Raw genomic sequence first — 25,569 nt, forward strand, 5'->3', positions numbered from 1 at the left:
TAAAAGACCTCAAAATGGCGGTGTCAGACTGGTTTATTGCAGCGGGGGAGTGGGGGGTACAGGGCGTGAGAGAACTCAGTGACACCCAGCTCGCCTTCTGTCCTTCACCTCCATGTGCAACGAGAGAATTTTGGTGCAAAACCACAGAGATTTGGCGTCTTCCTGCGGTGACGGAGTCAGAGGGGACGGCCGCTGGAGCCGGCTTTGTCCTTTTTGCACTTGGTGGTGGTCGGCGGGGCCAGGGCGAGGGCCTGGAGGCGGAAGGGCCGGGGCTGGGGCATGGCGGAGCTCGGGGCCCCCGCGGCAGCTGAAAGAGGAGAGGAAGGGGCCGCACTGGGCATCCGTCCTCGCAGGACGCCATAAACGGGCCTCGTCCTGCCAAAAACCCCTGGTGAGGTCAAGGGAGCGGAGCCAGAACAAAGGAATGTGAAGGTGGACACTGGAGATTTGTGGAAAAAGGCGGTTTTACCTCGGTTCTTAGCGGGGTCGGGGTGGAGGATGCGGCTGGCTCGCGTGGAGCCGAAGTAGTTGCTGGCGACGGTCTCGCTGTCGCTCCTGTTCAGCACCAGCTTGTAGCGGTCTTCCTCGGGCTGGAAGCAGAAAACGCCATCAGCACAGCCGGATTCAGCGCTAGCCCTCGGGTTATGGCTGAGAAACACAGCAGAATTGGTAAAACGGGACGTGAAAGGGAGCAGGAACGCGGCGTACCGTTCGCTCCCGGCTCTGGGCTGAAGGGCTTTTTTGGGCAGGTTGGGGCTGAGGCAGGGCTGGAACTGCTGTGAGAAGAGACGGGCGTCAAAGGGTTGTCAACTCAAGAACAATTAGCACTCTTCCCGGCTGTGCTCCCCAATTCCCAACACCGCTCCGGTCACCGATGGCTGGGCTCACAGATTCCCGAAGGATCCGTATCATGCATTAGATGATGTAATTATTCAAACTTTCCATACGCAGAAGATTTTAGAAGCAAGTGGAGCCCAAATGTGATCCACCGAGCCCGTGGCGGCACCATGGAGACGCTCCTCTTACCTGCGGGCAGGCGGGTTTTTTGAATGACAGGCTCTGGAATTTTCCAGCAGCCGATTTCCTCATCCCAGACGGATTCGCGCTTGATCTTCTCCAGATTGCTGTAGTTACAGTCGCGCCGGACCAGGGACTGCACCTGATCCAGGAGCTGCTGGAAGAGCATCAGGTCTCGCTCCAGGCGGCGGATAGTGCTGAGGTAATCGATCTTTTCCAGCTCAAACTCCGACTGCAGATCTTTGATCTCAGTCTCGGCAGCCTGCAGCTGGGACATAAAATAAAAATAAATCGATGGGATAATAGAGAGAGACCGATGGTTACCGCGAGTACAGGAATTTGTCAGGCAGAGATGGAAAGACATGTACAAAAACTTCAGCATTTGGCAAGAGTTCTGATTTAGAATTAAGAATTAGGATGAGATTTGCATGGAGAGATTATTCCACGTTTTAATGAAAGATTTCTCGCGGTTCTCCAAAGTGCTGAGTCTCGTGGTCTGTGCCCGGTGCTACCGAACTCTTAGGAGTTCCTGACTTCAATGAAAAAGGTGCAATATTTCTTTGATAACCTGAATACAGAAATATTTAGGTTATCGTGCAGATTTAGGACTGCACACAGAGATTTTTTTTTGAAGGTCCTCCAATTCTGCCTTGTCAGAGCAGAACTGATTTTCAAGCGTGCCTAAAAATTTAAGACCATTGCTTTTATTTTTTTTTTTTTTTTTCCTCCCAGACAACTTTTCACAGTGTAATTTCTTCCAGGAACGTATTCATTCCAGGTGTGATACCTGGGGCAATGGAAGTGGAGGGAGCTGTGCAATAGATTGTGTAGGTCAGTAGAGGGAGTCGCATCCTCTCCCATCACATCATCCTCCAGCCGCTGTGCTGCACAATAAGGAATCCGGCCTTTAAAAAAGGTGGGGGTTTGGGTTTCAACAACTTAATTCACCGCCCTGAGCCGCATCTGATATTTCATAAAAATACACGCAAGGAACCTTTTAAGTACTAACGTGGGCATGTGTATGAAGTATTAGACGCACCTGGAGTCATGCTCTAAACATGCTGCCCTAAAATATCTCCTTAACCTAAAAAACCCCAACAAAATGGGGACGCGGAGGAGGAAGGAGATACTCCCAAAATCTTCCTCCAGGATAGCAGGAAGCTGCTCACCTTCTTCTGCATCTTCTCCAGAAGCTTGCTCTTGGCTCGAACCTCTTCTTGGATGGAGTCATAGACATTAAGCAGAACCCAATCGCTGCTGTCCTCGTTAGATTGCTGCAGCGCTGTCACCAGCTGCATCCTCCGCTCGTCTGCATATTTTTTCCGGCGTTTACGCTTTTCTTTGAGGTCCTTGTTTTTCGCCTGCTCCCCCCCTACCACCTGTCGCTCCAGCATCTGCAGCCTGGAAAAGGCAAACGCTTCTCTTAGCTCAGCAGCGCAAAGAACCGTCTGCATAAGTGTGGCGGATACACGTCCTTACCTGAATGACATTTGGGAAGACACAGAAAATAGTGATTTCTGATGAGATTTGCTGCCCTGAGTAATCATGGCAAATTCCACTTTTATTAACAGTTTATGTCATAGATACTCCTGTGGACCCAAGGCAAAGCGCGTGTTATTCCGAGCAACTTTGTCAACAAATCTGTATCTACGCTCACAGAATTCTTTTTAAAACCCCTGTTTTGTGGAATTTATATATCAGTTCTTATTTCTTGTTTTGAAACACTCTCAAGGTGAGCACCAAATGTGCGAAAATTACGCAAACAAATATTTTAAAGGGTGGATGTGGGAGTGATACAGCTGGAAACCACAGTACAATTTCTTTTTTGGGGCAGTATCAGCCAGGGTTGATGACTTGGGTGATCTCAGCGTTTCTGCTCGAGCACTGCCACAGGCCCATATTTGAAATCGAGCTCATCTCATTTCCACTCCACACAGCCCTGTACCTTCCAACATGGAAATAAAGCCGTGCTCTGGGGCCGTCCTCTTTGCGCGGGGATCTGCAGCAGAGCAGATAGCTCAGGTTGGCCAGCGCTGCCTCAAATTGGAGAAAATCCCACCGCTGATAAAACCTCTGCTGCTAACAGCCTCTTAATTATCTTCAAACCCATCCAAAAGAGCTCGTTCTGCACCAGAGGTGACCTGCTATTCTACGGTACTGCACTTGCCAAGTAGCCTTCAGTTTCGTTTGCTTAATGTGCGATTGAATCCGTGCTCTGCTGAGCGAGTATCAGAGATCTCACAGCCGTCCTGATGCGTAAAGCTTTTAACAGCCGGCTTTGAAAATCCCCGTGCCTGCGGAACCAAACCCTCCTGCCTCATCAGCAGAGAACTTTGATTTCAACAATGGAATTGCAAGAGCATTTTTCACTTGTTTGTCAAAAAAAGGAACACTGCATATTGCTATTAATGACTATTAAGATTTGATTTGTAGTCAAAAGGAATGGTTTCTTTGGAGACCTCTCCATTAACAGAATTGCCCGCAAATTACAGACACTGCTATTCTAGATTTCTTAATAGCTCCTTTTTCAGCTGGGAGAGGCCCAACAGAGCGAGCATGCGTCACGGGAGCTCACAGTAAAGCTGAAAGACTGATTAAAAAACACAGCACTTTTCAGAATCAAACTCTATCATCTGCAACGTATCTTATGTTGAGCATTTCTAATTTTAATATAATTCCACACAACAGAGTAAAAGAGAGAAATCGGCAGAATTTGCTTAAAGCGTATATTTCTGAAGCAGCCCAGGCAACCCTCGCACCTCAGCCCTGTCTAACGCTGCCCCTAAAATGTGATTATTGGGCAATTTTGATGTCAGTTCTGGCTGACATCTTGCAAACATCGTCAGATGCATTAGAGGCAAAAGTGACCTCGGTGACGGGAGGGTCACGGAGGGGACACTCTGGTCCATCCACACGCGCAGCGAGCAGCGGGAAGGCCTGCTGCCTTACTTGTACTGATACGAGAGGGCTCTAAGTGCCCTTCAAGAACCTTTCTGAAGAAGAAAAAGAAGCCACCGCCATAATCTGTTTGGGCACTTAAGCTCTGTCAGCAACTGCCAGACTCAACTTTATAAACTCCTCATAAATAGAAGGAAGAGACTTCCGTGCCTACAGATCTACGCAGGATTTATTATTGGGAAAGCACGCTTTTTCACATCCACATCTGCTGACACAGACCTCTCCAGGTTTTCTTCTCATAATTCTGGCACTTGGCATCATCGAACGCCGCAGCTAAGAGCTATTTATCTGCCCAAATAGGACAAAGTTAACTGAGGTAAAGAATCCGCATCTACCTAGTTTTGTGCTGCGTTGAACTCACAGCTGAAGCTCGACAGTTGTAATATCATGGAAGAACAGGGTTGCTTCTTGCCCGTGTGTGTTCGAAGCAATGCACAAGAGGCAGTTAGCAGGAGCAGCGTAGTCACTGACCTGGCGAGCACCTGCTGCTGGTCTGCAGGCACGGAAATCCCCTCAGTGGTGACAGCCACCTCTGCTCCAGCACTCCCCCTGCTCACGTCTTGGACAGTCCGAGGCGCTGCTGGGTCCTGAGGACAAGAGGAAACCAAGCAGCTCTGAAAAGACGCCATATGAGTACTAGGATAGATGAAGCACGACAGTACCCACTCAGGTTTATTCTGCCCAGGGGGTAATATAGCCAGACAGATACCTGGGCTGACGTTGGTTCTTCATCTGCTGCAGTAACAGTGTCCTCAGGCAAAGGAGTCTTGTCAGGAGTAGTTTCAGTCCTCATGGCAGCTGAAAAATAAAAGAGGAATTACCCACAATGTAAGTAATGAGCTCTGCAAAACCAGAGCATAAATCTGTGAAAACAGCCCACAAAGCCTTTGCCAAAAGCTGAAAACTGCTATGTGTCTGGAAGGAAGAGGTCTGTTATTTATGCTGGTCAGTAAAAGCTATCAGAGACCCAGAGGATGTATCAGGTAAGGAATGCAGGTTTCACAGGGTTGGGAGAGCCTTGGTCCTTGTTTTCACATACAAATAATCTATTTCAGAGGGCGAGTGGTGCATATTTGTAATCAGAGGGAGAGAAAAAAAAAGCCTCTCACCTTAGAAAGTGATAGCATCAAAAATGAAGACTGTTGGTTCAATAATTTAATATTGGGCAATAAGTGCTGTACAAGCACATAGCAAAACATGCTCTGAGGCACTGTGGAAGTATAAATGAAAAGCAGCAGTGAAGAGGATAGCTGGCAACAAATTATAGATACGCGAGAGGAATATCCACCCTCCGGCAAAGCGACGGTGTGGATAATCCACCAGGAGACAGAGGGCTGCATCGCATTTGCATGCAATGGAAGAGACTGCTGCAGCCACCCTGTCTTGGGTGTGCGAGTTGTGCAAAGCCAATTGGATCAAGACAGACCAGTCATCTCTGCAGCTCAAACCTCTGCTTGAGAGAAATGCTGTGCTAAGTCAGAGAAACTCAAAAAAATTGCATTTCATCACCTCAAGGCTTACAGGGTAGGGCCAGGCTGGTCCTGACAGGGAAAAGAAGTCAGGGAAATAGGGAAGAGGACAAAGCCGGGACAGAGAGCTGGAGTTACCGCTCCGGCTGTCGATAAGGGAGGGTCGAGAGCAGGGATTGCTGCCAGGCAGCACTTCCTGCAGTAGCAGTCGCTGCCACTTCAGAATTCGCAGTGGCTGCCACACACAAGTGATTTTGCAAAAACAGCCTGTGTCTGCTCATGCCTAAAGCCAACCCCCCGGCGTATGAACAGCATCGGGGAACCTTTAGTCTGCACTGCGCACCCTCCACCTGCCTCGTCCACACCTGCTTCCTTCCTGAGGCTCTCCTCGAGAGCAGACAGCTTGAGATTGTAGTGATTCTTCAGGCTACTGATGTCCTCTTCGAGGCGGGCACGGGATGCCTGCTCTGCTTCGTAGCTGGCCGTGAGTTGGGCCAGCCTCTCTTCATACTCCTGAAAGGCATAAGCAGATAGCCTGACGCAACAGCTCCTGACTGTATACAAGGTCACATCTAAGTCCATTCTAGGTCACATCTTATGTCCACCCCAATAAAACTTTACCACCCTGTATTCACTGACTTTTTCTGTGATTTAAGTTGACACAGGATCGATGGAAGGTGACTACTTAGCCCTAGAAACCGCTATCTTGGGCAGATGCGGTGCCATGGAAGGACCTTTGTAAAGAGCAAGGAGAGTGAGTTTTATTTCCTCTGGCCCCTCTCTCTTTGTCTTCGCTGCCAACTCCGCAGTCTTCCTCCTGGCTCCACGCCCCCTCTTTATCTTTACCCTTGTGCTGTTCCTAACACCTCTGACTACTGCTTTCCTCCCCCCCTATTTCTCCCTCCTCCAACAGGAGGAATTTAAGTTTCACATGTAGATACTTCAAAAATTGATCTCCAGAAAGGTGGGAACAATGCCGAGAAAAAGCGGCATTGTAAATAAGGCCTCCATCAACACACCACCTGTTGGTCGGAGAAGCTCAAGGACTAAAAAAATAGGAAGAGAAGGGTACTGAAAAGGCTGAACCACACAGCCCTACACCATATTTGTAATGATTATAATAAAACCCCACAAGCCTTACTCAAAGACGCTATGGGATACTCTCTCCTGACTTACTTCTCTGGTCAGCTGCTTCTCTGCTGCAAGATCTAACTGGGGATTGAGGAGGGGAACTGGCTTCACTTCGAGGTGAGCAGTCTCAGCAGGTAGAAGCCCTGCAAAGCAAAGTAGAAATAAAAATCACTCACAATTACTGGGTGGGATTGTCTGTAGAAACAGACAAACAGATTGCCTGGAAACAGAACAAAGAACCTGGCTGCCAGCAAAGAAAATCTCAGTCCACACACTCCTTTAAACCACGCTCGTGTGCCAGCGTCTGTGCTGCCAAAACACCCACTGGCCTGGGACTCCATGGGTGTGGGGAGAGAAGGAGTCAGCGCTGAGCAGAGGGGGGAGAGGTTTAAGCTTCAGGTATATGAAAGCAAATATAAATCTAATCTCTTTCATGGAATAACAGGAGACTTGTTTCCAGGGCTATACTAACAGATTTGGAAGATAAAAGACACTGGGAAGTAGATGAAAGGTGCACGGAAATTTTCTTCACAGCTGTTTCTGAAAGGTGGCAGAAAGGGAGGGGGGGAAATATCTTACAGCCTTACTCCTCTGCTGAAAGTTGCCCTTTTTTAGGGGATAATTCTCCAAAGGTCATCAGTCCCTAGAAACTGCTCTTACCCATTTGTTCCACATTTGTTTTTCCTTCTTCATAGCAAAGAGTGAGTCTGCTGGGGCTGGGCTGAATCTTCAAAGAGAGGACAGTGATACTCTCCATAAGCAGTGCCGTCAGCAGGGCAAAACTTTTTTTGTTGTGTCAGAAATTCAGTGTATGAGAACAGGGGCTGAATGCTAAGTTTGAAAACATATATATATATATATATTTAATAAAGAATTTTACATTATTATTTCTTTAGCAGCTCATTTTTGCTCTGCCAGCTGAAACCTCTCTTCTGTGACTGACCAAGTTCTAGCCAGAATGATGAAGAACCACCAAGGATTTGAATGACGTCAGCATTTTCTAACAGAATTTGTCATTATTGAAAACAGTGGGTAATTGAGTTGGGCTTTACCAGTGGTATAAGGTCAATTTGGCAACAGTGAAGGAAAAGCCTGTTACCAGAATGGAGAACTCTTCCTCCAGCAGGTAAGGGACAGGTTGAGGTGAAATCCAGTGAGCATTTTATGTGTAAACCCCACATTTTTCTGCCAAAAATAAAACATCTCTGGAGCCACCAAGGGCTTTCCTACCTGACAAGTTATTTGCGCTCATCTGTTCAGCTAGAATGGCCTTCAGCTTCTTAATCTCCTCCTGATACTCCCTCAGCAGAGCATCCTTGGGGTCCTCATTGATACAGGGCTTGTTCTTGATGTTTTTCGCTCTATTAGCATAGCGCAAAGTACTGAGGCTTTCGTCGTAGTTGTTATCAGCCGGAGATAAGCACGCTACCATCAGTGTCTTGGTATTCCCTCCGAGGGAGTCTTGCAGCAGCCTGGTCAGCTTTGAGTCTCGGTAGGGGATGTGCTTACACCTGCCATCAACCAGGGCCGAGATGACGTTGCCCAGAGCTGAGAGGGAGAGGTTGATTTTGGTGGCCTCTTTGAGCCGCTCCCCTGTGGCTCCGGTTTTTGACTGTCTCTCGCTTCCTGCCAGATCCACTAAATTGAGTTTTGCAGCCCTAAGGTGGTCCTGCCCTCGCTCATCTGCAAGAAAATAATTCCAGGTTAGGCTTTTCTTAAGAGGAAGCATCTTAACAGCACTCTTGGCATTACATCCCAGTTCAAGCCCTGTTCCTTGTCTGCATTTGGGCCCTGACTCCCTTAAGTAAATAAATAGCCACTTAATCTTAGAACTACACGTTTTAGTGCTTTCCTGAACAAGATCCTGCACAGTAAGAATTCACACCCACTCTTACTCTCCCAGTAAGCTCTGAAAACACACACACACACACACACACACCCCCCCCTCCACATATTTCCACAGCATTTAGAACTTCATGCAAACCCCTCTGCAAATAACAAGGTCACACCATGAGTTTATCCAACTTTTTTCCTCCTCAGATTGTTTCATGAAGTTAAATAACATCTGACAATTGGAGAAAGAAAGGAGGAAGCATGAAATGAGTCAACAGGCAGCAACTGGAGCAGGGCTAGCAGGAGAGCACAGGCAAAAGAGCAGGCTCCCTGAATGCCTACGTGACGTGGAGAGACAGGCAGGAAGGTCACCTCTACAGACTACCCTGGAAAGGCTGGAGTAGACACTACACTGGGAAACAGTTTTTCCATGAACTCCCGAACTACAGCTTTTCTCAAGACTGGAATCCAGCCTCCCCTAATCAATGGATGTATTCAAGAAGTTTCTTGCTGTGCTTCAAAAGAAAAAGCACATCCTACCGGATACCATCAAGGTCCACCATCTGGTTTTCTGTCCAAGATGGCTCGAATGTTCAAGCCCATCAGATCTCCCGTCGCCCAGATAGCTGTAAAACTGCACCGTGACTCAGCACACAGGCATGCTCGGCGGCATCTGTTCCTCCTCAACTCATGACATTTGCAGTCAGAAAGTAAAATGAAGGAACGCAGGTGAGAAACAGGAAAACTGCAAGAAATCGGTACTGTGCTCAGCCCGAACCACCCAGATGAGGAGACGGATCTCAGTCAGTGGGCAGTCAGACCCAGTGAGCTGGTGCCATTCCCATCATAGTGCTTTAAGGCAAGAGAAGATGCGAGCTTAAGTGAACAGCTAGCTCCCCAGCTACCTGGGCGCACACCTCACGCAGACAGTATCTGCTTCCTGACCTGCATTTTGAGGCCGGATTAACATGATGACACAAATTCCCTGTGACAAAGAGAGAGTGCATCTGGTCACTTTAGGAACCCCCCAGTTTTGCTGGCTACTTAACCTTCCCAGCCTCATGCAGAGCAAAGAGTTGGGGACACATTCCCAAATCACAGACTACTGTCCTAAGCACTGCACCACACTCTTGGATATCCACGTCCCAATCGTTCCTTATGACTGCAACCCAAGTTCAAGGGCAGAGCTCCTGTAGTACTCCAAGCACAGAAAGCATCAAAGTGTTAACCCAGTCCACCCTTTTCCAGCAGATTTCTACAAAACCTAGCCTTGAATTTAGTCAGAGTTGAGATTTACGACTGTGGACAATACCTAAACATAAGCAATGAATAATCTCACCCATGGGAGAAAAAAGTTCACAGGTGAACACAAATCTAAAAATCTGTTGCCCCAGGATATTGCCACAGTTACAGCAAGAGATTGTTAACTGTGGAAGTTAACATTTGCCACCCAGCAAATTTGTTGTTTCACTCCAGATCTTCCTGGTGTGTCAAGAGATGTAGGAGAATTGGGGAAAAAAAACCCCCCAAACAACAACCAAACAAAAACTAGTAGATGGAGCTTAAATAGAGCACCGTCTCACTATCTTTTCTGAGTGCTGGGGTGAGTGGACAGTCACAAAAAGTAGTTTTCTAACCCTTTCCCTCCTTCCCCCAGTTTATGTAAACACTGACAGGCAATTAAGAAGTTGTTTTGGTTCCTGCCAGCCCTTTTACCCACAGAGGCTGTTTGTTTCCATCTCGGAGCTTAGCGGTTTCATTTCTATGGTGTAACAAGATCCCTAGACTCTTGCTAAAATGCCTGCAGCAGCCCAAAAGTCTTTGCTGTCTAATTCCCCGTACAGCCCGTCGGCCAGCGCTGGTGGCATAAGCACTGGCCAAATCTACAACGTCTTTCTCATTAACTGATCAATCCCTAAGCACAATGTAAAGGAATAAAACATCTGCTACTCTAAATACAGCAAAAATACTGATGGTAACTTGTGCATTTCATACATCTGCAGCCAGAGAGCCCGGTATTTGCCATAATTCTGTTCCTGAATGTAAACTGTTACTTTGAAGAGTCACTTTGGTCCACACAATTGCAAAGAGATCCTTTAAAATATCAACTGCCTGTAAATTATAATTTACTACAGGCTCAACTGGAAAATAAGTTTGAACTTCCCCATGCACCTCTTCATGAAGCCTAAAGATGACAACATAAATACCAACTTCATTAACTATTTCAACTAATGATTACCCTAGTAGAACCATCCAGTTACGGGGATTGTGCCAGAACCCTCAACTTTCTCCTCAAATATTCCAGCTGTCTCCTATTTACCAGCCAAAACCGCAAGTTTCCCCACCTGCCAGTCTGTTCCGTGTAACAAGTTTTCAAAGCCTTAAATCAGAGAAATCGTTTCAGGCTAGATTAAGAGCCCTGCACCCATCTGGAACACAAAAGAGGAGTGTAAATACTTCTTTTCCCTCGTTAGGATTAAAGTTGGGATTTTATGGACCCACATAATGCAAGGATTAGCATCCACCGGCTGTGCTAATCGAGAAATTCCAAAAATCCCACACACACCAACTGGATAGAGGAAAGTGAGGTAGTGTCACCAACATCTGGAACCACAATTTAGGAAGACATTGTGCAACCTTCCCCGTGACTGAAACACTTGAAGAAAACGAAACCAAGTTGTTCACAGCCTCAGCCAGGGCCAAGGACTAGACAGAATATAAGAGACTTTATAATTCCTTCCTTAGTCCCAGCAAAAAACCTTTTGAGGTCCATATTCAGACCCAGCGAGGCAGATTTCTCAGCTAAAGAAACACCAATGGAAATGAGATGCTCGAGAAAGGAAAATCAGTCATTAAAACATTATTAAGGGATTCTTTTATTCCATCTTAAACCCCAGATTAGCCATTTGCTTAAAAGATGCGCCCCATGATTAAGCTCAGTGAAGGAATCGTTGGGTGAAATGATCTGACGTGCATTGTAAAGGAGGTCAGACAAGACATAACAGTGTAAGTTTCTCCAAGCTGTGCAACGCATGAACTCCAAGCCATTGTACAGGCGGTGAGATTTAGCACCCTTTGCTGGAAATCAAGGTTTTAGAAGATAAAGAAATGGAAGAAGAATTAAATACATTCCTAGTTTGAGTGCAAGACATTTCTCTCCCAAGGGGGAATCGAGGGGGGGGAAAAAAAAAAAAAAAAGCTTTGAATACTCAGCCATTTCACGCTGTGAAGAATGTCCATGTCAGGGCACAATTCTGATTTCTACTGGACCTAAAAATCATTTAGGATCTAAGTTTAGCTGTGGGGTGACTGGTCAGACTGCACAGATTCTGCGCTCTGCAGGACATCCATCTACCTACCTACGGTGTAGATTTCCACATTGACAGTAAAGACGGAGTGGGAGCGGGAAGAGTCCTTATTCATGAGGGTATAGCCCACCGCTCGGTTTCTCCAGCCTGTCTCCATGATCTGCTCGCACTGGACCACGCTATGCACGGTGTGCAGAGAGAGCCCCTTCACGTACACCCCTTTCTCCGGGTGTTCCTTCAGCTGCAAACAGGGACAACGCAAGACAGGTTAGAACAAGACGCATCGAGGCTGCAGGAAGGTGCGCTGGAAGCTGTCCGGAAGCTTGAGGGCTACATGAGTTTTGCATGTGGAGAAATTTAACCGCAGTATGGCAAAAACGTATCTGGCTGCTACTAAAAAGCTTTAGTATTTCAGAAGCAGGAATAAAACCACAAAAAAAGAGGGAAATACCTTTTGGGCTCTGCAGACAAAAAGAATTCAAGTTAAAAGTTTGCTGATTGATTCAGACATCTCCCATGCCACAAGAAACCTGTGCTGAGCCACCTTCTACCTCCCCTATTATTAAGCTGCATATGTTAAAAAAGAACTGAAACGTTTTTCTCCTATTATGGCAAAAGCTCTAATATCTCTTCAGTCATAGAGAGCTTTTTAAAAATCAAAGCACAAATTCAATAGTCAGAGATATTGTTTGCTGAACCCCTCCATTCTAAGAGGGCGTCTTGATCTCACTGACAAAATTTCCAAAGTCACACCCATCACGCGCAGGCAGACTGTAATAATTTTTTCCCAAATTAGTTCATTTTTTAAGATGCTCTAAAATCCTATTCAGGCACCTGGATAGAGACAGAGTGTTAAATACCTAACAGCATCTTTTCATCAATTATCAATCACGTAGAAGAAAAATTTCATACAGCATGCTAATAAACAATTGGAACGTTCAAAATCTTGAATGATCCGTCAAACCTACATAAAAAACACAAAACAATCGAGAGATCCCTGCACTCCTACGCCAGCCCCCCTCCACACTGGGAATTTTAAACGAGCTGAATTCATTTTCAACAGCTTTACGCCCCACATCTGCTGAGTTCATAACCAAAACTCTATCTTTATCATGTCAGCTGGGATATCAAGATATAGCTGTCATGACTTGGTGTCACGGAGTGACGGGCACTGCGTTTGGCAGTGTGACTTCCAAAGATCCTTAGATACTTTAGCGATGCACGCACCGCAAGAAGTGATGTGAAATAGTATGTTTGCTGTAAAAAAAAATCCACACAGAATGGAGCAGAACTGGCTGAAAACTAAACTATGCAGGATTTTAGCCGCCTTCTAAAGCCGTGGCTGCCCAGATGAATCCAGTTACAGAATCACAGCCAGACTGTTCATACACTGTGACTTTTGCCTGTGCTACAGGAGAGCCTGGTGGCTGGCCCGGCTGTATTTGAGGGTGTTGCAGAGTCCCTGAGGAACACCCAACCGAGGACACGGCTGTTGTTCAACTTCACGACAGACTGACAGGGGCATTTTCGTTGCAGAGCTCTGTAAAACTGGCTCTTCACAGGGTTTCACGCCACAGGAGGTGATTGCGGGCTTCAGAGTCACCAAAGTCATTGATGTTGAAAGGCAAAGGAACAAACAGAAATGGGGTTTTGGAGGAGAACTGGGGGACAAAGAAGAAAGCAGTAGGTCAGCCCGAGCTCTCGGTCTCCGCAGGACATGCCTCCCTTAATTACTCGGTGGAGGCAGCAACAGGCAGCGGCTGTCACCAGTCTGATGGTGTTACCCTGGAAACTGTTCTGCCCAACTCCTGCCCTCCCAGTGCCAACTGCAGTCGTCATGGAAACCGGTGTCACCGCTGATGTGGAACAAAGGATGGAAAACTGCAGCAAGCGCCTTCGGAAACAGCGAGTCCTCTTCTCCCACCCGCCCTCTCCACACGCACAGGCGAAGCATGCCTGGAACATGAAGCAGAGAGGGTTTTACCTCCCTGAAAGCCAGGGACCTGTTTAAAAAAAAATAATCTGCCCCGTAAGGCAGTTTGGGCCTGTCACCATCTCAGAGCGTCTGTGCGGCAGATGGTGCTAGTGCCTCGGTTTTCTTCACAAGGGCAGTCCTGCAGGGAAGTAAATTAGGACAGGAGATATGCAGCCCCCTCCCAGGAATACATGCAAAAATATCTGGAAAGCCACCAAGAGGTAAATTTTATAAAAATCAGATCCCTGGTTAGGATTTCAGGGAAGTTTATCTTCCTGCGTTGCTGAAAACTGCCTGCCTTCCCCATGCGTTCCCATGGGGAGTAATATCTGCTCTGTCCCCTCAAAAAAGGATCAGCCTTTTTTGGTTTAGACAGATAACGAGATCATCCACAGCTACCCTGGATCAGATGAAACATTTAGAAGGCGCAGTATCCTCCTGCTTTAGAGACAGCCATGAGATGAAGAGGATTATGAAGAAATTGCCCCATGAGCACTTTATTCCATCCTTGTCCAGAATGATTTTCACACAGGTTCTGCTAAACTATCGGCTGCTATCAAGTGAGACACATGGGACTGGATCCTGTTCCTTCTGCCACAAAACTTTTTATGAAAGTCCCTCAAAATCTCCTCTCGGTTTCCATATTCATCACTATATCTTCATAGTCTGGCGTTCAGCTTCTGACATCGCACTTTTGTGATAACGCTTACCTGAGCAAATTAAAGCGCTTCCTAATTAAGACACATTGACTCCACCTCACCTCCAACTTCTGCTTGGTATCAGGTCCTAGAAGATCTCGTATGTCTTCATTGTAAATCTCCAGGTAGGAAGCTCTCACCAAGAACTTGGCATTTTCAGCACACTGTGCAAAACAGGAACGATTTTTCGGGTGAGGTTCTCAAAATGAAAGCAAGTAGGCAGCCCATGTAGATCTCCAATGCCAGCTGGGTGCCTACCTCCCTTCAGCACTTCATCAAATCTCTTCTGGCATTTCATTCCCAGGTATAACCACTCAACACACTCACTACAGGGACTTTCGGTCCTTAAACATCTCAAGTGCGAGTCCATAAAGTCAGCAGAGATGAGGGTGCAGTTCGTCTGACTATATACAGGCCTCAGCTTTAGGATGAGAGGCAGCATACCCAAAAGCCTGCCCCCATTCTTGCTCCCGAGTGCGATCAGCCCTCAGCCCTTGGGGTACAACACAAAAATCATCTTTCTTGATATCACACCATCTTACAACAGGATCTATTTCACATTGTTACCTGTATGCTCTCAAAAATGTGTTCAAATGCCCTGGGTATTATGCCTTTCTGCGTAGAAGGATCCACAACTCCCTGCATGGTGAACGACTTCCCGCTGCCAGTCTGGCCATAGGCAAATATGGTACCATTGTAGCCTTCAGTGACACTCTGGAAACGGAGGAAAATAAAATAAAATAGCCATTATCTTCACCCTTTGCATCATCTGGATTTTATCCCACCCTGTAAAAAGGTATTTTAAAGGAAGAGCTGGAAGTAAAACTCAAACAGCTGCTTGATCTTCATACGCCATCAGAGTATAACAACAGTAAAAAAATGCATTCTGCTAGCACATGAATAGATGGTTTTCTCTCAAAATGGAAAACTTGAAGAAATGTGGGTGTTGAAAAGTAGAAGGACAGTTGACAGTGCTTAGAAGACCAGAATATTTTTGCCATAGGGCAGAAAATTCTTACGAAACCCTGAGACAACTAGAATGGTAGCTGGTTGTCAGGTGGCCAAAGGGAGCTGAAAGAAGGCCTCACCTTCACGTGTCCCTATTTCAGAGAAGCATGGTAGGAAGAGAAGATATTTGAATTTCTTAAGGTTTAAATTAAAAAAAAAACCCACCAAACACCTATTATTCTAATAATTTACCGTTTCAGACCCTGGTTGTTTGCCTGACGAGGAACTTCCACCTTAAAATTATCACTGGCCATTTTATCCGTTTTTTTCTTCTAACAAAATTGGTTGTTTGGGTTGGGTGTTTTTCAGGGGGGAGTTGGAGTTTGGTGGCTTGGGGGGGGGGGGTTGGGGGGGTTTTGGTGTTTTTTTTTTACTTTACTAGTTCCTTTCTCACCTTAGCAGTATACCACGCTGATGTGTTAACAGGCACCACACACATCCCCTCTTGTTTTGCTATTCTAAACCAGTATTCTAAACCCTGTCTTCTCCAAGGGGTTTCTCACTTGACAGTAAAAATGTCCCTAACATCATCAGGAGTCTTGTTTGTCCCCTTTCTCCTCACATCCTTTTCCACTGCAATTTCTGCCCAGCTACCATCTCTAGGGCCTGCTCAGGGGGGTTCATCTTCAATATAAACATCTGCCTAAAATAATTAAATGTAATACTATCCTCAGTGCCCCGCTGGCTGCTGAAAACATTTTTTCTTCCCAATTTCCCAGCCCACCACCAGGACACTGTTTTGCCCTCCTCTGCACCCCAGAGTTGCAGCTAAGCCTCTTGAAGGAGTGGACAGGACTGTTCCTATCCATAAATCAGTTCCACTTAGGGATCACTTACCCACGTAAAACCCCTCAGCCCACGCCCAGAGCTACATGTTGGCTGTGTCCGGCTTGCTTCAGGCACCACTCACCTCCACGAGTGGGTAGGCAATCTCATTGTAGATCTGCTCTGTGTTGTGCTCCTGGTAGTATGCCCCGTCGAAGGTGAACTGCTTTGGAGGGTCACCGGCAGCGGCAGGGTTCTGGAGAAAACATTGGCCCCGCGCACTCTCCATGCTGATGACTGCCTTGCAGCTGAGAGCCTTCTCACGCTCGTTCATGGGTCGGCAGCGCACGATTACCTTCACCGCCTCCGAGGTCATTTTTCAAGGCCCAGCTCGACCCCACATGCACTCACTTGGTGGGGCAGGGGGGCACCGGGGCCTGCGTGGGCCTGTTGGAAGGCTGGGGCAAGCCTGACCCAGGGGCCTGCACCCCTCGGTGGGGTGGAGCACTCACCGTTGGCTGGGGGGAAGGACCCCCCTGCAACTTGGCATAAGGAAGGAGAGCTGGAGAAGAAGGGGAGACTAAGGAGGAGAAAAGCTTGGGAGGGATGAAGGGGGAGACTTGGAACAAGTCTGAGGGCGAACTAGAGCAGGCCGGGGGGGAGGAAACCTGAGGGGAGCCTGGGGTCGGGAAAGCCTGAGGTGACTTTGGGGAGACGGGACAAGCTCCAGTGGGACCGGGCGAGGGAAAACCTGGGGAAAACCTGAGGTAAACCTGGAGACGTCGGGCAAGTCTGAGGGAGCGGAGGGAAACCCGAGGCGACCCGGAGTGTGTGGCGGGAGCCGGGGGCTGAGGGGAGGCGAGAAGCGCCGGCCGCCTTACTGCGCATGCGCACAGCGACCCCACGCGGTTGCCACAGCGACGGGGGAGCGTGGCGCAAGGCCCCGCCCCCTCCCGCCACGTGACTGCGGGCGGGCGGGCGGGCGCGCGCAAGGCCGGGGAGTGCAAGAGGAGTGCGCGCGTGCAAGCGCGAGGGCGCGCGTGCGTGGGCGTGCAGGCGCGCGAGGGAGCGAGCGTGCGATGGCACGCGTGCAGAGCCGTGCAAGCGCGCGAGGGGGACGCCTGAGCGTGCAAGAGAGGGCGCGTGCACGGGCGTGCAACCGCACAAGTGCGTGAGAGCCGCGAGCGGGGCCGCGCACGGGGGCGTGAGGGCTTGACGTTGCAAGCGCACGGGAGCGCGAGGGCACGAGCGCAAACGCCCGGCGCAGTCGTGCGAGCGTATGAACGCACGTGGGCGCATGCGCGCGCGGGAGCGCAAACGAGCGAGCCTGCGAGCGCGCGAGGATTCACGGGCACGAGAGCGTGCGAAGCGCCACGCGCGAGAGCGTGCACGCTTGCCCGCGGAATAAGAGGCCGCCAGCAGCGCTCTGCTCCGGTAGCACGAGAGCCGTTTATTGCCGGACACGCGCCGTACAGCCCGCCGAGCGCGCGCAGCCCGCGGGAGGGGAATAAATAAGGCAGGCGGCAGCGATTTAAAGCTAAGGGGGGATTTTGGGGGGGGTCACCGCGCCCGAGTTGGCGGCGGGGGGGGGGGGGCGGCCAGGCCTAACCCCGCTCGTGCAGCACCCCGACGACGGGGGCGGCGGGGGCCCAGGCGGCCTCCCCCCCCCAGGCGCTGGCCCCGCCGCCGGGGTCTCGCTCCTCGTAGCCGGGGTTGCGGCGGCCGGGGGCCAGGCGGCAGAAGCAGCCCCCCGGCGCCCCGGAGTAGTGAGCCAGGAGAGCGGCCACGCTGGCGAACTCGGCGTTGGAGTGCTGCCGGCGCGGGGAGAGAGGGGAGAGGTGAGCCCCGGAGAGAGGCCGCGTCGGCCGGTGCGTCCCGCCGGGATGGCCGTGTGCCGGGCACCCACACGCCGGTGCACCCGGGTACCCCCCGAACTGAACGCGCCCGTGCGCCGAGTCCCCGTGGACCCACGCGCGAAATGCACGCGCGTACTCGCGCGCCCGCAAATCCAATGCACGCGTGAATCAAATACGCTCGCACGCCCGTGCAGCCATTGCGCGTGCCGATGCACACGTGTACCTGTGCACCGTGTGTTCACGCGCAGCTGCGCCCTGTGCGCTGACGCGCCCACGGCTCCAACGCACGAGTGCACCCGTGCACCCACGACTCCAACGCACCCACGGCCGGCACACCCACGAATCAGACTCACCCCACTCCACTTGCGCACCACGTACCCGCGCACAGACGTGCTCGTGCGCCCGCGAATCAAATGTAATTGCACGCCCAAGCGTGGATACGCCCCCACCCATCGGTACCCGCCTGCGATGCACCAGTGCGCCCACGAATCAAACGTGCCCGCACACCGATACCCCCGCGCGCCCACGTGCCCACACGCCTGAGCACTGACGCAATCGTGACGCGAACGCACCCACGCGCCCCTGCGTCGAACGCACGTGCGCGCCAACGCACGGCCGCGCCAAATGCACTTCGGGAGCGTGCCGAGCGCACGTGCGCGCCGGCGCGTCCGTGCGTCCGTGCACCGTACGCCGACGCCCCGATGCACGGCTCCATCAAACGCGCCCACACACGGGTGCAGCCCCGCGCAGCCGCGCCGAACCCCCTCACCCAGGTGCAACCGCGCACCGCTGCGACCACGAAGCGAACGCACCCGTGCATCAAAAGCATGCGCGCGTGTGCACGCACCCCCCACCGTGCCGCGCACCCGTGCGCCGCCGCCGCCGCCCCCCGCGCAGCACCCTCACCTCCACGCAGAACCTGCCCTGGTGGGTCCTGAAGAGGCAATAGGGGACGACGCCGCAGGGCGCCCGCACCCACAGGCACCAGCGCTTGGCCAGGCCGGGCTCGGGGCGCAGGAGGAAGGCGCCGGGGACGTCCCGTCGCAGCAGCGCGATCCCGCCGTCCCTGGGGAGGGGACGAGGCGGCGGGTGGGCGCAGGGGAGGGCGGGGAGGAGGTGGGGGGGGGACGGCGAGGAGCGGGGTGCTCCCGCGCGCTCACCGGGAGATGCCGGCGAAGGCCCACACGCTCTCGGCGAGGACGTTCTCGTTTTCGGGGAGGAAGGCCAAGCTTCTCGCCCCTTTGCTCTCCCATCCCGCCGCTGCTGCTGCGGGAGCCCGTTAATCCCCTCTTCGCCCCCAAAACCCCCCCAAAACCGGGGTTACGTGTGTGTCCCCCCGCCCCGTGCCTCGGTTTCCCCTCTGGGCACTCACCGGCATCGCGGGGTGGCTGGTGGAGCTGGCTCTCGCCCCCGCAGTCCCGGTAAGCCCCCGAGCGCAGGACTTTGCTGCGGATGGCTTTCTTGCGCACCAGAATCGGGGAGCAGTAGGGGTTCCCCAAGCGCCAGGTGCCGGCTCTGCCCTCCGCCTCCGGCCGCCGCTCCTGGAAGGTGGAGGGGTTGGGGATGCTTGTGCAAAACACGGTGTAAAAAAAAATGCTACATCAAAAACAAGGAGGAAAAAAAAAAAAAAAAGCTGTGCAAAACATCATGCAAAAAAAGCCGTGCAAAAGAAGCTATGCAAAAAAAAACCACCCTGCAAAAAATGCCGTGCAAAAAAAAACGCTTTGGGAAAAATGCCATGCAAAAAAAAAAAAAAAAACCCCATGCAAAAAATGCTATGTAAAAAACGTTATACAAAAAAAACCACCGTGAAAAACGCCCTGCAAAAAATGCTGTGCAAAAAATGCTGTGCAAAAATTGCCCTGCAAAATCGCTGTGCAAAAAAAATGCTGTGCAAATAGGCCCGATGCAAAGCACCGTGCGAGAAAAGGCCGTGCAAAACGATGTGCAAGAAAAGACTGTGCAAAATGCTGTGCGAAAAACTGCCCTGCAAAATACCCTTTAAAAGAGGCTGTGCGAAACACCGTGCAAGCAAAGGCTGCACAGGATGAGCCTTGCAAAATGCGCTGCGCAAAAACGTGCCACGCAAAACCCTGTGCGAGAAAAGGCTGTGCAAAACACTGTGCACGTACAGCTGTGCAAAGAAATGTTGTATCAAAAGGCCGTGCAAGAAAAATGCCACGCAAGACGCCATGCAAAAGCGTGCTGTGCAATAATGCGCCGTGCAAAATGCCACGCAAGAAAAGGCTGTGCAAGAGCTGCCAGGCAAAACGTGGTGTGCAAAAAAACACCGTGCAAAAAATGCCATGTAAATACCGCTGTGCAAAAAAAAAATGCCCTGGAAAAAACGCTGCGAAAGAAACGCTGTGCAAAGAAAAGGCCGCGCAAGAAAAGTCGTGCAAGACGCTACGCGAAAAAACGTGCCGTGTAATAACGCGCCATGCGAGACACCGTGCGAGAAAAGGCCCCGCAAAAAAATGCCACGCGTGAAAACACCGTGCAAGAAAAACGTTGTGCGAAGGCCCGTGGAGCAGCACCCAGCGCCCTGGCAGGGTGCACCTACCCCTGCGCCCAGGGAGCCGAGGCCGGGGAGCGCGGGCAGGCGTCGGAAGGAGACGAGGGCGTTGACGTTGCGCGACACCTCCTCGGGGTTGAGGGGTTCCCGCAGCACCCCGGAACCGGGGGTCTCCCCCTCGCCCGCCTGCTCCTCGGGGTGCGCCAGGAGGTAGCAGAGCTGGAAGGAGCGGCAGAGCAAGAGGTGCAGGGTCTGGACCTGGGGGAGGCAAAAGAAGCTGCGTGAAACTATGAAAAATAATAATAACGGTATTATTTTGGGGGGGGGTCGGGCCACGCACTTCGCCCGAGGGCCCCACGAAGAGGTGGCAGAAGAGGGTGCTGGCGGGGCCGCGGGGATTGCGCGCCACGAAGGCGAACTGGCGGTCGGCGTGCCGCCACGTGCTGTACAGGATCCGGCGGAGAGCGTGCGCCATCAGCAGCGTCTGCGGGGACGAGGTGGGGGGGGGTGTCAGTGGGACCGAGCACCCCTGCCCCCCCCCCCCCACCCCTCGGGGTTGCCAGCGATGCCGGGGTCGCCCCTATTTGCACCTCAGTTTGCAAACCTGCAAACGCACGGCAGGTTGCAACCCCGTTTACAAACGCAAAGCAGGTTCCCAAGCGAAAAGCAACGCTCGGAGCGGTGCAACCCCCCCAAAGCACCTTTATGTCAGCACCCAGCACCCCTGACCCCCCCAGCACCCCTGACCACCCCCAGCACCCCTGACCCCCCCCCAGCACCCCTGACCCCCCCCAGCACCCCTGACCCCCCCCCAGCACCCCTGACCCCCCCCAGCACCCATGACCCCCCCCAGCACCCCTGACCCCCCCAGCACCCCTGACCCCTCCCAGCACCCCTGACCCCCCCCAGCACCCATGACCCCCCCCAGCACCCCTGACCCCTCCCAGCACCCATGACCCCCCCCAGCACCCCTGACCCCCCCAGCACCCCTGACCCCCCCCAGCACCCCTGACCCCCCCCCAGCACCCATGACCCCCCCCAGCACCCCTGACCCCCCCCAGCACCCCTGACCCCCCCAGCACCCCTGACCCCCCCCAGCACCCCTGACCCCTCCCAGCACCCCTGACCACCCCCCAGCACCCCTGACCCCTCCCAGCACCCCTGACCCCCCCCAGCACCCCTGACCCCCCCCAGCACCCCTGACCCCTCCCAGCACCCCTGACCCCCCCCAGCACCCATGACCACCCCCCAGCACCCCTGACCCCCCCCCCAGAACCCCTGACCCCCCCCAGCACCCATGACCCCCCCCAGCACCCCTGACTCCCCCAGCACCCCTGACCCCCCCCAGCACCCCTACCTCCCCATCAGCACCGTAGACCTTCAGCCCCTGCAAGCTGAACCTCAGCACCACCGACCTCCTCCTGGGGCAGTCCTGGCCGGGAGAGACGCAGCGTTGGGGATATCCGGGCTGGGCCACCCGGGGGTCCCCCCCCTGTTATTCGGGGTCCCCCCCGTTTCCCGGTGAGGGGGAGCAGTGGCGGATGCCCGACCTTCAGTGCCCGCAGCTGCTCCTCCAGCCGCCCCGCTTGCTGCTGCAGGTCCAAGTCCTCCACCACGAAGGAGCCCACGTACTGGGGGGGTGGAATGCAAAAACCCACCCGTGTCAGCAACAGCCCCCCCCACGCTGCTGGAATTACCCCCCCCTGGGGCAACCAGACCACCCTGAGATGATGGTTTGGGGGGTCACGGGGACGCACCCCCACCCAATCCTCATCTTGGGGTCCCCCCCGTGGGTAAATCACCTCCGCCGGCCTGGCGATGCCCCGGGCTCGCTGCTGGGGGGCCGCAGGATCTGGCCCCCTCCCGTTGGCCGGCTTCTTCTTCATGGCAGCGGGGTTTTGGGGCGAAGGCTGGATCAGGAGGGGGGTAAGCGGCTTTGGTGCCGCATCCGAATTACCCAGAGCCACCCAGCATGGCGGGGAGCCCGGATCTGGCCCCTGGTCACGGTCCCTGCGAGGAGGAAGGGGACAGACACAACCTGCCCCCCCCCCCCGTCCCCCCATTTCCAGCCCGCTGAGCCCCAGGGAGGTGCTGCGGTGCCCGTACGGTGGTCCCCAAGTCCTGACCCCAGTGCAGATGTCCCCAAGTGCTGGCCCCAAAGCAGGGGGCCCTCCAGACCAACCACAATAAAAGGGTCTCCAAGTCCCGACCCCAAACCCAACATGAGGGTCCCGGCACCCCAAACCCAACGCGAGGGTCCCCACCTCCCCGCCCCGAGCATCACGCAAGGGCCCCCACATCCCAAACCCAGCACGAGGGTCCCCCTGTGACCCCAAGTGCCATGCAAGGGTCCCCTGAGCAACACGCGAGGGTCCCATGTCCCTGCCCCGAGCAGGATGCAGGTAGTCCCCGTGTCCTGACCCCCAAAACCAACGTGAGGGTCCCCAGATCCCAACCCCAAATGTGACGCGCGCTGTACCCACATCCCGGTCCCAGATGAAACCCAAACGTCCCCATGTCCTCATGGCCAGCGAGATCCAAGTGATCCCTGCGCCCCGAGCATACAGTCCGGACCCCGAGCGAGGTGCATGCAGTCCCACACCCTGAACCCCAGCGAGATTTTGGGGTCCCCCCTATCCTGCCCCCCCCCAATGCTCCGTCCCGCTCCCCGTCGGCTACGCAGCACTGAGACCCCCGTAGCTCTGCTTCAAGGGCAATCCCCGTCACCAGCAGCGGGGACAGCAGGTTTGGGGGTGCTTTTTCAGCCGGAGCACCCACCGAGGGACGCGCCCGGTTCCTCTCCAGCCCCCCGACGGGGTTTTGCCTTCCGCAGTCCTCGGCCGGGCTGAGACTGGTGCAACTCGTGTCGCCGGGCTGAGACTGGTGCAACTCGTGTCACCGAGGCCACGCCGCAGCCACCTGGGTGCAAACACATGGGAAGGAGGGGGGTCCGGCTGCTCCAAGCGCATCCTGAGAGGGTGGGGGGGGCCCTGTGGTACCCCCATCCCCTTTGCAAGCTTAGGGCTGCCCCTCTCCTTTCCGGCACAGTTTAGGGGGTCTCCCCCTGCCCCCCCCCCAGCCAATCCGCGGGCAGGCAGCCCCCAAACCCCGCCCCCTTTTTCCCACGCTCCATTTCTCAATGGAGCCCCCCAGCCCACCGGCCACCCGGGAGGTCCCCAAGGGAGGGATGCTGCCCCCCAAATTTGGGGGGTGGATGTGCAACACCCAGACACCAACCATCCCCAGGGACCGCCCCCCCCCCCCCCATCCCGCTGCGTCCCCCCCAGTCCCCGGCTCACGGGCAGCTCGCTCGGATGGCTCCGGAGAAACGCAGATGAAAAATTCCTCCCCGCTCCGGCCCTCGGCCTTCACCGGTTGTTTTCCTTCCCCGGGTGGCTCCTCCGGCAGCTCCCGCCGCGGCGCAGGGATGCTCGACCCGTGGGCGTCAGGCCCTCGCCACCAGCCAGGCCCAGGCGAGCCCGAGCCCACGCCGGGCACACGGGGCAGGCAGCAAACTCTCACATTTCCTGCCTCCGATCTGCCCGCGATGAATCACTGCAATTTACCTCCCCGGTTTTTCTCCGTTTCTTGGAAGCGACGGCGAGCAGAAACACTCGGGCTTTTTGGAAAATGCGGCTGTAACTGATTTTTTTTTCTCTCTCTTCTTTTTTTTTTCCCCCCTCTCCTGCAGCGTGCCCAGCCGAGAAGCGATTTCTAACCCTGACGCACACACGTGTTCGCTCACTCGCCACCCCCTGCCCTGTTGCTCAGACTCTTTTCACCTCAATTTCTAAATTCCCTGGGGAATTTTGCCTACTGCTATCTGCTTTCGCTAGGAAAAAAAAAAAATAAAGAGGGATGGCTCCAACCTTGCTGCAAAGCGGCCATGCAAATCCAGAGTCCCCCAAATCCTCCAGCCGGTCAAATCCATAGGGCCTGAAGTGAAAGCCGCCCCCAGCCCCAGGGATGCGGTTGGCTCCTGGAAAGGGAAAGCAACGGTTTGGGGAGAAGACGGGGTCTAACCCCTCGGGGGTACACCTAAAAATGCCCATCTTGTGCCCCGGTGCTCCCGAGGGTGCAAGGAAAAGGGTCCCAACGGCAGCATTTAAACCTTGGGCTGCTGCCAGCGCCGGTTGCTTTGAGATGCCGCGAGATGCCCGGGCAGAGCCTAACGGAAGAGTCAATAGCGTAAAAACGGTGGAAAAAAAGGAAGAAAAAACCAAACCAGGACAGATGGGGCTGAAGAAATAACATAACAGAGCCCAGTCTGGCCAGGAAGCGGAGAAGAATGAGCCGTGGAGATTTTCCCATTCGATCCCAGTTGCTGCACCCGGGAGGCGAGGATCGGTCCTTTGGATTCAATACAACCAGATCCGCGGCTTTTTTTTTTGACTCGGTATGCAGAAATCACCTAATTAGCAATTAAAGCCACAACCAAAAAAGAGTTTGGTGCTGACCGAGGGAGCTAATGGCTGGTTTTAGCACAACTCTAATTCCACGCGTCCTGCAGCTCACGCGCAAAAATCCGTGTTATCCAGACCAGCGCTTTAACAAATATCCGTGGGATTGCTGGCGTGGGAATGTTATTGGGAAGGAGGAGGTCGCAAAATACCCCGCAGCTGGGCGAGGACTCCTCTTCCCCATGAATATCCTATCGATGAGAAAAGCCTGTTCGCAAATTTGGCTCACGGTAGCGCCTGCCTGGAGGAAAATGCTGACGAAACCCCCCGTTTCGGTACAAGTAGCCCTAGGAAAGAGCCATTAACTAATGTTTCTAATTGCTTTACATCCCTGCAGATTACTCTTTAATCGGTGCTTTCACTCTCCCAGTGCCCTATCAGCTGTGATTTTTGTTAACCTGCTGTTTGCACCCTCGTTATGGGGCTGGGAACAATTTAGGGCATTTCTATACGAATTTTTTAAACTCTCTGTTGGTAGAGATAGCACACTGGGATGGCAACTGAATAGAGTATGTTCAATAAAGCTATTTTCTCTTTTTTTTTTTGCATGTTATTTCTAGAGGTACTTCAACTCCT

General features: G+C 52.8%; 1 protein-coding gene across 5 annotated transcripts; it reads right to left on the reverse strand.

The window, feature by feature from the left end:
* Positions 1–23,399, reverse strand: KIF17 (kinesin family member 17). Of its 5 annotated transcripts, none has more exons than XM_075773382.1 (23): positions 23,312–23,399; positions 22,336–22,443; positions 22,084–22,164; positions 21,891–21,965; positions 20,874–21,017; positions 20,582–20,791; positions 19,391–19,559; positions 19,179–19,281; positions 18,925–19,084; positions 16,308–16,418; positions 14,957–15,103; positions 14,452–14,553; positions 11,768–11,957; positions 7,806–8,258; positions 6,621–6,718; positions 5,810–5,957; positions 4,685–4,773; positions 4,447–4,562; positions 2,187–2,418; positions 1,027–1,285; positions 709–776; positions 470–590; positions 2–307 (listed from the first exon to the last, which is right to left on the reverse strand). In XM_075773382.1, exons 2-23 carry the CDS (start codon positions 22,417–22,419, stop codon positions 177–179), a joined length of 3,291 nt encoding a protein of 1,096 aa, XP_075629497.1. In that variant the 5' UTR covers positions 22,420–22,443; positions 23,312–23,399; the 3' UTR covers positions 2–176. The 5 variants fall into 5 exon arrangements, with proteins under 5 accessions (XP_075629494.1, XP_075629497.1, XP_075629496.1 ...); XM_075773381.1 differs by having other exon boundaries at positions 22,336–22,543; XM_075773379.1 differs by lacking the exon at positions 23,312–23,399 and having other exon boundaries at positions 1–307; positions 709–773; positions 22,336–23,159.
* Between the last annotated feature and the right edge of the window lie 2,170 nt (positions 23,400–25,569).

This window comes from Balearica regulorum, chromosome 21, assembly GCF_011004875.1.
Source record: "Balearica regulorum gibbericeps isolate bBalReg1 chromosome 21, bBalReg1.pri, whole genome shotgun sequence".
NCBI classification, from domain to species: Eukaryota; Metazoa; Chordata; class Aves; order Gruiformes; family Gruidae; genus Balearica; species Balearica regulorum.